Source organism: Gopherus evgoodei, chromosome 19 (genome assembly GCF_007399415.2).
Source record: "Gopherus evgoodei ecotype Sinaloan lineage chromosome 19, rGopEvg1_v1.p, whole genome shotgun sequence".
Taxonomy (NCBI): domain Eukaryota; kingdom Metazoa; phylum Chordata; order Testudines; family Testudinidae; genus Gopherus; species Gopherus evgoodei.
This window is the reverse complement of record NC_044340.1, coordinates 20,341,265-20,354,422: the sequence shown is the minus strand read 5'-3', so window position 1 is coordinate 20,354,422 and position 13,158 is coordinate 20,341,265. Positions and strand designations below refer to the sequence as shown.

The 13,158-nt window shown below is 45.4% G+C and overlaps 1 protein-coding gene across 6 annotated transcripts; it reads right to left on the bottom strand.

Moving 5' to 3' along the window:
- Nucleotides 1-180: 180 nt before the first annotated feature.
- On the bottom strand, nt 181-13,070 carry APOC3 (apolipoprotein C3). Of its 6 annotated transcripts, none has more exons than XM_030538102.1 (6): nt 12,512-12,791; nt 8,794-8,928; nt 8,239-8,283; nt 2,591-2,656; nt 1,644-1,770; nt 181-604 (listed from the first exon to the last, which is right to left on the bottom strand). In XM_030538102.1, exons 4-6 carry the CDS (start codon nt 2,646-2,648, stop codon nt 505-507), a joined length of 285 nt encoding a protein of 94 aa, XP_030393962.1. In that variant the 5' UTR covers nt 2,649-2,656; nt 8,239-8,283; nt 8,794-8,928; nt 12,512-12,791; the 3' UTR covers nt 181-504. The 6 variants fall into 6 exon arrangements, with proteins under 6 accessions (XP_030393962.1, XP_030393963.1, XP_030393966.1 ...); XM_030538103.1 differs by having other exon boundaries at nt 8,794-8,861; XM_030538106.1 differs by lacking the exon at nt 8,794-8,928.
- Nucleotides 13,071-13,158: the final 88 nt, after the last annotated feature.

Here is a 13,158-nt window from a genome sequence, read left to right as displayed (position 1 = left end):
AGGTGCCGGGACTCAGCCCTGCCAAAATCAAACACTGCCTTTACCTAATGATGGGTATTGCACAGAGAATGCAAACAGCTTCTCAAACCCGGTCCTGCTTGCTCCTGGGAGCCCTGTTCACTGCATACAAGCTGTGTATGCTCTCACTGCAACACTCCAATAAAGGCCACCAAATGCAGCTCAAGTTTATTTCATTTTATTGCAAAATACATGACAAACTTTGAGTTATGATGTTTTATAAGGGGGAAAAAAACCCAGCCGCTCCAAACCAACACACCAGCTGGTACCAAAACTCCTGGGCCCCAGTGGAAGTAGCGTAGGAACACGCCAAGCTGAGTGGAGATTGTTACTGGACAGACAGACAGGCAGGTGGGACAGCGCTTGGATGGATGGCTGCTGGGCTCTCTGCCTAGAGCAGAGAGTCAATTTGGTTACAATTTGCATTGCACATCCTGCACCTGCACTCTTCAGCTGAGAAGCCAGCCCGAGCTGCTGATGAGGGGCTCATTGCCAGGGGGGCTGTTGCTCCCAGAGTGTAGAGAACTTGTCCTTTAGCACATCCCAGAACTGGTGTATGTCCTCAGCACGCATATTGACCCAGTCCCTGAGGGGGGGGGGAGCAGAGGAGAAGGTTATATTAAAAGGGGGGCCCTATATGCAAAGGTCTAACATAGCCACTTTAATAACATGACTCTGCACTCAAGCTGTGAGTTACACCCATGCAGTGCGGGGGCAGAGAGGGAAGGACAGTATACGGGGCTCTGTGGCTGTCCCTGTGCTATAAAATCCTGCTTTAATAAGCAGCGCAGGGTTGCTGCTGGGTGAGGCATGACTTTTATAATCACGCTGCCTAGCCTGGATCTCTGAGAACCCTGTGGCCACAGGGCATCCCCCTGTGGGCTGGGGATTGTGCTGGACCGATGGGACTGGTGCACTTAGCCACAGAACAAGTGCAGCAGGGGGAGTAGCAATGCCAGCTTCCCCCATCCTGTCCTGGGCTCACAGAGGGACCATCTGTCCATGGCCCATTCAGTCCCTGCCCTTTCACTGAACTGCCAATTAGATGACCGACTCATGGGGTATTTTGTGTCCTCAGAGGGACTGGACTGTGCCCCCTGCTCTCTCCTGCCTATGCCCCTGGATTAACCAGTTTGCATTCTGAGTCAGTCAGAGCGCTTGGGGTTCGCTGCACCCCATTGCCTCAGTGTGACGGCTCCCTCTCCCAGCAGAGCACCCCCAGCTACTGGAAAGGTGGCTGAGTACGAGAGCCAGCCCGGTGTTTGCCTCTCGGGAGAGGCACTGTGTGCAGACGAGCTGCTCGGGGGCCTCAGCCAGGATGGGTGTGACGCGGGTGCTGGCCTGCAGCACCCATGGCCCTCACCTGCAGCTGTGGGACACTCAAGGTCACAGGAGCTTTGTCACCAGCCTCCTGGGCCCAGGGTTTTACCCCAGCGTGTTCCACACTGGTGAGCAGGGGGCTGAGGGCTCCTGCTCGCTGGGGCAGATCTCTGCAGCTCCAGAAGCTGCTGGGCACTTCCCAGCCCTGTGTCTGCCCCTAGCCTGCTCACTAGGGTTCTCCAGATGCTGGCTTTGCCTGGGCAGGGGTGGGAGATCCCTGGGTCAGAAGGGATGGGGGGTCGCACCTGGCCTGCTGAGCCACCTCGGATTCCTGGACCTTGGTTAAGGCGTCCTTGGCCGTCTGAGCCACCTGGTGGACATAATCTTGCACCTTCTTCACGATGGTTTCCTCCTCCCTGGGGGCGGCAGCCTCTGCAAGCACAAACCAAGCCATGTGGGGAGGGGGTGGTGGGAGGTTCTGGGGGCTATTAACAGGAGTGTTGTATGGGCAATAACTGTCCTGTTCTACTCAGCACAGAGGAGAGCTCAGCTGGAGTCCTGTGTCCAGTTCTGGCTGCCCCAACTTTAGGGGCGATGTGGACAAACTGTTGCTCTTCTCTGCACTCTCTCCAAATATGATCAAAGGTTTAGAAAACCTGGCCTCGGAGCCAAGGTTAAAAGCCAGAACATTTAGTCTTGAGAAGAGAAGATGGGGGAGGGACCTGATACCAGTTCTCAAATACATGAAGGGCTGTTATAAAGAGGGTGCGGATCAGTTGTTCTCCATGTCCACTGAAGGCAGGACAAGAAGCAATGGGCTTAATCTGCAGCCAGGGGAGATTTAGGTTAGAGAATAGGTAAAAATGTCTAAGGCTAATTAAGGTCTGAACCAGGCTCCCAAGGGAGGTTGTGGACTCCCTGGCACTGGAGGTTTTTAAGAACACGTTGGACAAACAGCTGGCAGGGATGGTCTAGGTTCTCTGGTCTTTCCTCAGCACAGGGGGATGGGCTGGGTGGCTCTCGAGGTCCCTTGCAGCCCTGCATTTCTGTGAATCCTTCTCTGCTTCCTGCTGCCTCGTAACTAAAACCACTTCCATGGCTGCGTGATTCCCCTTCCCTCCTCCCCACCTCACCCGCCAACCTGCTCCCTGCACCCTTCCCATCTCTTACTTATACCTGATTCCTTCCTCCCACCCCTGCCCCCCAAGCCTGCCTCCCTTTCCCTTGCCCCCAGAGGGGTGGCGGCTCTTACGTGCCACGGCAGCGAACAGTGCCAGGCCGAGGAGCGCGAGGAGGAGCAGGGCCTTCATGGTGCGGGCTGAGGAGAGAGCAGCACAGCGGTGAAGGGCTGCAGGGGCCGTCTCAGTGACAGCACCCGCACCTGGTGGAATGGCTCCCCCCTCCCATGCCCCTCACCCCAGCTCCCCAGGCCTCTTGCTGTGCCCTCTGCACACGTAGGCACAGCCTGCTCCAGGAGCCAGCAGCTGCAAACCCAGCGGGCTGCACGGAGTCAGGACTAGCGCTCACACTCCAGCCTGGCACATGGCAAGCCAGGAGGCGAGCGCCCACTGCGAGTTGAGCTACGGGGGCAGCAGAGTTCAGCTCCACGGCTTGGAAACAAGGGGGCTCAGAATAAACAGGCACCCCCATGTGTCCCACCATGCATGCCCCAGCCCAGCACAGCAGCACCACGCTGGGGGAAGGACACTGTCTCCCCACATGCACACTGGCTCTGCGAAGCTGGGCTGCCTGGAGTCTCTGCCTGCAGCAGCTCCCTGCTCTCTGGCCCCACAGGCTGCAGCGTGTGTATGGCGGGGACAAAGGCTGGCAGCTTCCCCAGCACAGGCAGAGAGGGCTGATGGCCCCAGGCAGCCAGGCCAGGCCCTCTCCAGCCACAGCAGGCAGAACACAGAGTCCCTTCAGGCAGACTCGGTCCTATCCTGCTCTCCCCAGCATCGGAGCCAGTGATGTGGCCTGTTCTCACTGCCCCTGGCCCGTGAGTGCAGGCCCCGGAGCAGCACTTTGTGGCTGGCTCAGAACACACACAGGAAGGTTTGATGGTCCTGTCTGCATGGGGGGGTCGTGCCATTAAGCTGCACATACCTCCCGGGGGTGGGAGTGCCCCTGCCCAGGGCAGACCAGGCAGCCACCTGCACCCGCTGTGCGTGGTTGTGCACAGAGCTTAGCGCAAGGCAGCAGCTGCTGCCCGGTGGCATTCCCAGGGCATCCTATGGGGACTGGAGGCTGGTTCACCGGGAGCAGGACTGGCTTTTCCCTGTTATCTCCTCCCCGCTTGCAGCCAGAGCTGCGTTTCCTTTGCAGTGATGCTCTGCGGCTTGAAATGCAGCTGACTGACCGACAGGTGGCCAAGAGCCCCAGCCACGTACCCCCCCCGGCCCCAGCCTGAGGATCTAACGTGTCAAACTCCAGGCTTACCTGGCTGCGTTGCTTCCTGTGCTTTGCTAAGCAGCTAGAGCCCCGGCTTCACGCTTTTATACCGCCCCAGGAAGCGGCCTCCAGGGGACGTTTGGGCAAAGGTCAGCGGGGTGGCTTGGCCGGACCGAGGAGGGGGGTTGCATTTATGGCTCACTTTCTTGCTGCCAGACATACTCAGGGTCAGGCTGCAGGGCACCATCAGGGTGTTGAGAAATCCCTCAGAAAACCAGGGCCAAGGCTGTGTACATGTGTGTACACACACCTCAAGGCCCTGCGGTGGTCAGTGCAGAGCAGTGACAGGGCTCCCATCTCTGCTTTGCAGAGACCCTAACTCCCTGCAGCCGCCTCCTTATCTGGCTCTCTCCTCCTGCGGGGTGGGCCCCAGGTGATTGCTGCCAGCAGAGATGCTCCACACCCCAGCCTGACCACCTGGGCCCAGGGGAGGCTGCAGCTCTGTATATGGCACAAGAGTGACCTCCAGTGGCCTGCATGCAGCTCCATCGGCGGGCAGGGCACTGGAGCCAGCTACGGTCTGCCCTGACTCTGGGGGCAGGCAGTGTCCGTGCTAGCTGCCCCGAGGGCGGGGGCAGGACTGCACTGCCGGGTGGCATGCTGGTCCTGTGCTCAGTCCAGTGGCTCCTGAAGGCACCAAGAGCCGGGTGAGGCCTGAGATGCCCCCCCGTTGTCCTGGCTGGCAGAAGGGGCAGCACCAGCACCGCAGCAGCAGGGAGGCGGCAGCAGGGCCCACATGGGAAGCTGGATTGCCTGGTTATTGATGATCCCCCAGGGAGGGAGAGGAGGAGCAGGGTGGCCCTGCTTCTGATGATCCTCTGGCTCTGGCCCAGGTGACAGCTCCCAGGGCTCCAGGCCATGTCATGCCCCAGTCACTTTGACCCCCATAAGCAGCAGCTACTGCCCTGCTAGCCTCCAGACCAGGCCTGAGTTGTGAAGCACTCCCAGCTCAGCTGCAGCCATGAGCGGAAGGGAGACCAGGCTCCAGCACAGCTGAGCTGCATCGAGGTTTGGAAGGGAGGCCCCTGAGGCATATTACAGCAGCAAACAGAGGACCCAGCCCTGCACAGTCCCTGCCCCAAGAGCTGGCAGCAGATAGACAGACTGGCCCAGGAAGTTCCCCCTTTTCACAAGTGGGGAGCAGAGGCCCAGAGAGACTTGCCCACTGTGGGAATAATTGGTAGGTCTGGGCATTGAAGCAGGACACCGCGGTTCCCACTAGCACGGTAACAAGCAGCACAGCCTTTCTGTGGCTCTAGGCTTGCTGGGTGTGGTAGGGGAGGGATGGTATGAGCACATAGACCAGCCCTGCATTTGCTTTGCTCCCAGCGTGAGCCGGGACATCCTGCTGCTGCTGGCATCTTCCTCCCCGATGTCTCCAGCTAGCTGGTGTCCTGCACAAGGGCCTTCTTTGGCCAGGGCAGGGCAGCAGCCAGAGTAGTAATAAGCTCGATAGTATTCATCACCATGCAATTTTGACAGGTTTCCACGCCCCTTTTAGGGCTTATGTCCCGCCTTCCCACCCCCCGTTTCGGTTGGCGCCGTCGGCCATTTTGAAAAAATGTGTGTGTGTGTTTGACTAGGGGAAGTGTATTAAATATCAGTGTGGATTAAGAGAAAAGTTAAATAATATTGAAAACTAGGTTTATAAAGGGAATTTACTACGTCAAAACCTGTTTGTTAAGCACAGGATAAAAAAGCATTGAATCTATTCAATACCAATGTAGGTTAAGAGAAAACCATTATAAACTAAGTTTAAAAGGGTAATTAAGTGATGCAAAACCTGTTTTGTAAGGACATAAGCAAAAACTATAAAGAAATACTTAAAAACTAGGTTTAAAAAAAATTTACCAAGGCAAATCCTGTTTGGGGTGCCCTGAGTAAAAAAGTGAATAAAAAGGGATTGAAACTATTGAATGCCAACATAGGTTAAGAAAAGCTTTTTAATATTAAAAGCAATACAGCTAGGTTTAAAAGGGGAATTGACTGAAGCAAAACCTGTTAAGTAAGCACATGGCCAAAAACTATAAAGGGGTACTAAGAAAAAGGCATTTAAAAACTAGGTTTAAAAGAAAATGTACTAAGGCAGTGTAATAAAAGTGAATAAAACGTATTAAAACCAGTCAATACCAATGTAGGTTAAGAAAAAACGAGGTTTAAAAGGAAAATTGACAAAGAGAAAGCCTGTTCGGTAAGCCCAGGGTAAAAACTCTATAAAAAAGTGGCTAAGAAAAATACAATAAAGCTCAGGGTAAAATTAAAAAGTTATTGAAGAAAAGAGGCTGGTTATGAAAGAATAGAAATATTTTTGTTTTTAAAGGGTTAGTTAGTTTGAAAGGAGAGATTTTTAGTGAGTTTGAGTAAGGAGAGAGGATGGTAAAGGCTTAGTTTGGTAGGCAAGTAAAGAATAGAAATTTTTGAGATAAATGTAAAAGGTGTATTAAATATCAGGGTGAGTTAAGAGAAAAGTTAAATAATATTGAAAACTAGGTTTATAAAGGGAATTTACTAAGGCAAAACCTGTTTGGTAAGCACAGGATAAAAAAGCATTGAAACTATTCAATACCAATGTAGGTTAAGAAAAAAGCATTTAAAAAAACATTAAAAACTAGGTTTAAAAAGGGAATTGACTACGGCGGAGCCTGTTTGGTAAGCACAGGGTAAAAAAATGAATAAAAAAGCACTGAAACTATTCAATACCAGCGTAGATGAAAAAAAAGAAGAGCCCCCTTTGCAACGGGCAAAGATAGACAGCACACGATGGAATCAAAAAAAAAAAAAGAGAGAAAACAACATTGGCGCCAAAGTGTGGCGCCGACGGCCATTTTGAAAAAGTGTGTGTGTGTGTGACTAGGGGAGGTGTTGTGTGTGTATGTGCTTGTGTACATGGAGAGAAAAAGGTTGAAAGAAGAGTGTAAAGGGAAAAAAGAAGTTTGAGTAAGGTTTAGAGGAAAAAAAGGAAATTTGAAAGAAGAGGTAAGTTATTGAAGAAAAGAGGCTGGTTATGAAAGAATAGAAAGATAGAACTTTTTAAAAAAAGGAAATATTTGTTTTTGAAGGGCTAGTTTAAGAAAAAGTTAAATAATATTGACAACTAGGTTGAAAAAGGGAAAGGCAAAACCTGTTTGGGAGGCCCAGGGTAAAAAAGTGAATAAAAAGGCATTGAAACTATTGAATACCAATATAGGTTAAGCAAAAAGCATTACAAACATTAAAAACTAGGTTTAAAAGGGGAAATTTACTAAGGCAAAACCTGTTTAGTAAGCACATGGCCAAAAACTATAAAGGGGTACTAAGAAAAAAGCATTTAAAATGATTAAAAACTAGGTTTAAAAAGGGAATTGACTGAGGCAAAGCCTGTTTGGTAAGCACAGGGTAAAAAAGTGAATAAAAAAGCATTGAAACTATTCAATACCAGTGTAGGTTAAGAAAAAAAGAGGTTTTTAGTGAGTTTGAGTAAGGAGAGAGGATGGTAAAGGCTTAGTTTGGTAGGCAAGTAAAGAATAGAAATTTTTGAGATAAATGTAAAAGGTGTATTAAATATCAGGGTGGGTTAAGAGAAAAGTTAAATAATATTGAAAACTAGGTTTATAAAGGGAATTTACTAAGGCAAAACCTGTTTGGTAAGCACAGGATAAAAAAGCATTGAAACTATTCAATACCAATGAAGGTTAAGAAAAAAGCATTTAAAAACATTAAAAACTAGGTTTAAAAAGGGAATTGACTACGGCGGAGCCTGTTTGGTAAGCACAGGGTAAAAAAATGAATAAAAAAGCACTGAAACTATTCAATACCAGCGTACATGAAAAAAAAGAAGAGCCCCTTTTGCAATGGGCAAAGATAGACAGCACACGATGGAATGAAAAAAAAAGAAGGAAAACAACATTGGCGCCAAAGTGTGGCGCCGACGGCCATTTTGAAAAAGAGTGTGCGCGTGTATGTGTTTGACTATGGGGGAGTGTTGTGTATGTTTGTGCTTGGTGACATGAAGAGGAAAAGAGAGAGTTATGAAAGAATGGGGATAAAACTTAAAGAAAAAGGAAATATATTAAAAACTAGGTTGAAAAAGGGAAAGGCAAAACCCGTCTGAAAGGCCCAGGGTAAAAAAGGGAGTGAAAACTATTTAATACCGAGGCAGGTTAAAAATTTGCTAAAAAAGGCATTAAAAGTATTCAATACCAATGTAGGTTAAGAAAAAACGAGGTTTAAAAGGAAAATTGACAAAGGCAAAGCCTGTTTGGGAGGCCCTGGGTAAAAACTATTGACTACCCGTGTAGGTTAAAAAAAAACATTAAAAACTAGGTTTAAAAGGAAAATTGACTGTGTAGTAAGCACATGGCCAGTAAATTTAAAAGAAAAATTGCCTGTGCAGTAAGCACAGGGTAAAAACTCTATTAAAAAGTGGCTAAGAAAAATACAATAAAGCTCAGGGTAAAATTAAAAAATGTTTACCTTTGCAGTCTTTTTGTAAAACGAGGCAGCTTTTCTGGTTTAACCCTAGTAAATAAAACACATTGAAACTAGTCAATACCAATGTAGGTTAAGAAAAAAGCATTACAAACATTAAAAACTAGGTTTAAAAGGGGAAATTTACTAAGGCAAAACCTGTTTAGTAAGCACATGGCCAAAAACTATAAAGGGGTACTAAGAAAAAAGCATTTAAAATGATTAAAAACTAGGTTTAAAAAGGGAATTGACTGAGGCAAAGCCTGTTTGGTAAGTACAGGGTAAAAAAGTGAGCAAAAAAGCATTGAAACTATTCAATACCAGTGTAGGTTAAGAAAAAAAGAGAGGTTAAAAAAAAGAACAGGACAAAGAGCAAAAATAGAGAGCACATGGTGGAATCTGAATGAGACAGAGAGAAGCAGGCAGAGTCTGTTTAGTAAGCACAGGGTAAAAAAGCATTCAGAATCAGGGTGGGTTACAAGACAAGAAAGAGAGCTCCCTCTGCAAAGGGCAAAGATAGAGAGCACATGGTGGAATCAGAAAGAGAGCGAGAATTCTCACCTTTGAAGTCTTTCTGTAGAATGAGGCAACTTTTCTGGTTCAGACCCTCTCACACTTGTTATCAATTCCTTTGGATCGGCCCAATCAGAGGTGGTTTTACAGCAGCGTCATAGAATTCATTTTCCTGAACCAATCCTAGTATCCCAAGATTTTAAACAAGAGCCAGCTCCCTCCTTTCCCCCCTCCCCTCCTCTGTCCCCCTCCCTTTTAACTGTTTTTTTCTTATCTAAAGGAACAGACCCCCAGCATTTTCCAGCCACGTAGCCCTTTTACAAAGGGGTTTTTATAAAAGTTAAAACCATAAGCTTTTAGTAATACACCATTTTTAACACATGTTAAAGTTACCTTAGTTTTGCAAAGGAATAAGAGACATCCCTTTTGTATGTGTTGTAATAAAAAAATATGCAGAAGCACCCCAGGTTAATAGTAACAAACAATTTATAAACCCCTTATTTTGTAAACCAGTAAATTAGAAAGACAAAGAAGCAAAGCGCCTGTTAGCAAAGCAGCCTCTGTGAGTTAGTGGATCAGAGATAAGAAGGCTGCTTCTGACCCAAGCTTTTCAACAAACACATGTTAAAGTTACATTAAGTTTTGCAAGGGGATAATGGCTTAAAAAGACAAACCTAAAACACATTTCTTTTACATTTGTGTTGTAATAAAAAAGAGCAGGCAGAAGTACCCCAGGTTTTTAGTAACAGACAGTTTAAAAACCCCTTATTTTGTAAACCTGTGGATTAGAAAGACAAAGAAGCAAAGCGCCTGTTAGCAAAGCAGCCTCTGTGAGTTAGTGGATCAGAGATAAGAAGGCTGCTTCTGACCCAAACTTTTTAACAAACACAAGTTACAACTACATTAAGTTTTGCAAAGGGATAATGACTTGAAAAGACAAACTTAAGACACAACCCTTTTGTATGTGTTGTAATAAAAAATTATGCAGAAGCACCCTAGGTTTAAAACCCCAGGTTTTTAGTAACAGACGGTTTATAGTCCCCTTATTTTGTAAGCCAGTGGATTAGAGAGAAGAAGATTGCTTCTTTCCCCACTGTTTAACAAAGAGAGGTGAAAGGCTTTTAAGGGAATAAACAAAAGACATGCCTAAATGAAGACACATTTCTTTATTTACCCCCCTTGACACAAGTGTTTCAGTAAAAAAGAGCAGGCAGAAGCACCCCAGGTTTTTAATAACCAACAGTTTATAAACCCCTTATTTTGTAAACCAGTGGAATAGAAAGACAAAGAAGCAAAGTATTTTGTTAACCATTGGATCAGAGAGAAGAAGATTGCTTTTTTACCTGCTTTTTAACAAAGAGAGGTGAAAAGGAATAAACAGTTGAAAAGACAAGCCTACCAGAAGACCCATAACCTTCATTTAGCCCCTCAGGCACAGGTGTTTCAATAACATGCAAGTCCGCAGAAACAACCCAGGCTTAAAAACACAGAAAGCCTGTTTATAAAAGTTTTTCCCTAGGTTTAGGCTAGCACTGGTCATTTTTTAGTAAGGACAGCAGGCTTTTGCAGCAGAGCAGCTGTCAGCAAAAACAGCCTCTGTAAACCAGTAAATCAGAGATAAGGCGGCTGCTTCTTTGCCTGTTTTTTAACACATACAAGTGAAAGTTATATTAAGTTTTGTAGAGGACAACACTCTTTTTTAGTAAAAACAATGTGAAACTGCAGCAAAGCGCCTGTTAGCAAAGCAGCCTCTGTGAGTCAGTGGATCAGAGATAAGAAGGCTGCTTCTGACCCAAGCTTTTTAACAAACACATGTTAAAGTTACATTAAGTTTTGCAAGGGGATAATGACTCGAAAAGACAAACCTAAGACACAACCCTTTTGTACGTGTTGTAATAAAAAATTATGCAGAAGCACCCTAGGCTTAAAACCCCAGGTTTTTAGTAACAGACGGTTTATAGTCCCCTTATTTTGTAAGCCAGTGGATTAGAGAGAAGAAGAAGATTGCTTCTTTCCCCACTTTCTAACAAAGAGAGGTGAAAGGCTTTTAAGGGAATAAACCCTTGAAAAGACAGGCCTAAATGAAGACACATTTCTTTATTTACCCCCCTTGACACAAGTGTGTCAGTAAAAAAAGAGCAGGCAGAAGCACCCCTGGTTTTTTAGTAACAAACAGTTTATAAACCTCTTATTTTGTAAACCAGTGGATTAGAGAGAAGAAGATTGCTTCTTTCCCCACTTTTTAACAAAGAGAGGTAAAAGACATGCCAAAATGAAGGCATTCTCCTTTGGTATAGGTGTTTTAATAAAAAAAGAGCATGCACAAACAGTCTAGGGTTATAAAAGTAATGTATAGTGACAAAAAAAAAGTTTTTTTCCCCCCAGGTTTTAGACTAGCACTGCTTATTTTTTAGTAAAAACTGAAGCTGCAGCAGAGCCCTGTTCTGCTCTTATCTAAACAACCAGGACCCTGTAACAAAAGCTGAACAACCCATACTAGAAACCATTTTAAAGGAGGGCTTTAAACTAGGTTCGACGGGGACAGGTGAGCAAACCCCACAGGTAAGTGGGGAACAAGACCTGGGAGATGGGTCGGAAACAGGAGGGAGCATGGGCTATAATGGCAGAGAGAAAGGAGGGTCAGGGCAAAGCTGGGAGGCAAGATCAAACCAGTATCTTAGATGCCTATATACAAATGCAAGAAAAAGCAGTCTCTGTGAGTTAGTGGATCAGAGATAAGAAGGCTGCTTCTGACCCAAGCTTTTTAACAAGCACATGTTAAAGTTACATTAAGTTTTGCAAGGGGATAATGACTCGAAAAGACAAACCTAAGACACAACCCTTTTGTATGTGTTGTAATAAAAAATTATGCAGAAGCACCCTAGGCTTAAAACCCCAGGTTTTTAGTAACAGACGGTTTATATTTCCCTTATTTTGTAAACCACTGGATTAGAGAGAAGATTGCTTCTTTCCCCGCTTTTTAACAAAGAAAGGTAAAAGACATGCCAAAATGAAGGCACAGTCCTTTGGTATAGGTGTTTTAATAAAAAAAAGAGCATGCACAAACAGTCTAGGGTTATAAAAGTAATGTATAGTGACCAAAAAAAAAAATTTTCCCCTAGGTTTTAGACTAGCACTGCTTATTTTTTAGTAAAAACTGTGAAGCTGCAGCAGAGCCCTGTTCTGCTCTTAGCTAAACAACCAGGACCCTGTAACAAAAGCTGAACAACACATACTATAAACCATTTTAAAACGTGTTTTTTTGAAGTAATGTCTAAAACCCCCTCTTTTTAACGTATTAAATAAACGCATGAAATAACAAATTTACTTGAAGACACATTTCTTTATTTGTAGGGGTATTTCAATTAAAAAAAAGAGCATGCAGAAGCATCCCTGACCTAAGCCCACAAAACCCTTACTAAGAAAAAGTCCCCCCCCCCCCCTCTCCCCCCAGGTTTTTAGTGTGAACCACTTGAAACAGCCTTTTGAAGGTAGTGGATTAGAAAAGAAGACCCCTTTGAAAAACAGGCTACCTGAAGACACTTTTGTTTTTTGGTTTTTTTTTTTTGGTATTTAGCCCCCTTGGCATAAGTGTTTCATTAAAATGTAAAAGAGCAGGCAGAAGCACCCCAGATTTTTAGTAACAGACGGTTTATATACCCCTTATTTTGTTAACCATTGGATCAGAGAGAAGAAGATTGCTTTTTTACCTGCTTTTTAACAAAGAGAGGTGAAAAGGAATAAACAGTTGAAAAGACAAGCCTACCTGAAGACCCATAACCTTCATTTAGCCTCTCAGGCACAGGTGTTTCAATAACATGCAAATCCGCAGAAACAACCCAGGCTTAAAAACACAGAAAGTTTTTCCCTAGGTTTAGGCTAGCACTGGTCATTTTTTAGTAAGGACAGCAGGCTTTTGCAGCAGAGCAGCTGTCAGCAAAAACAGCCTCTGTAAACCAGTAGATCAGAGATAAGGCGGCTGCTTCTTTGCCTGTTTTTTAACACATACAAGTGGAAGTTATATTAAGTTTTGTAGAGGAATAAACACTTTAAAAGACAAGCCTATATAAAGACAGAGCCCTTTATTTAACATTTTTACATGCGTGTTTTAATTAAAAAGAGGGCTTGCAGAAAACACGCCAGAGTGGAAACCACAGAACCTTAGTAACAGCTAGTTTATATCCTCCTTATTTTGTAATCCAGGGGATCAGAGAGAAGTTTATTTTCCTTCCCATATATTTGAAGCATTATGTTTTGTAAAGTTTATTATGAAAAAGCAGTATTGCCTGAGCTGTAACAAAACAAGGCCCCTCTTAGAGATATTTTGTAGAAGTTTAGTGAACTAAAAGGCTTAAGATAAATAAACTTCTCTCTGATCCCCTGGATTACAAAATAAGGAGGATATAAACTAGC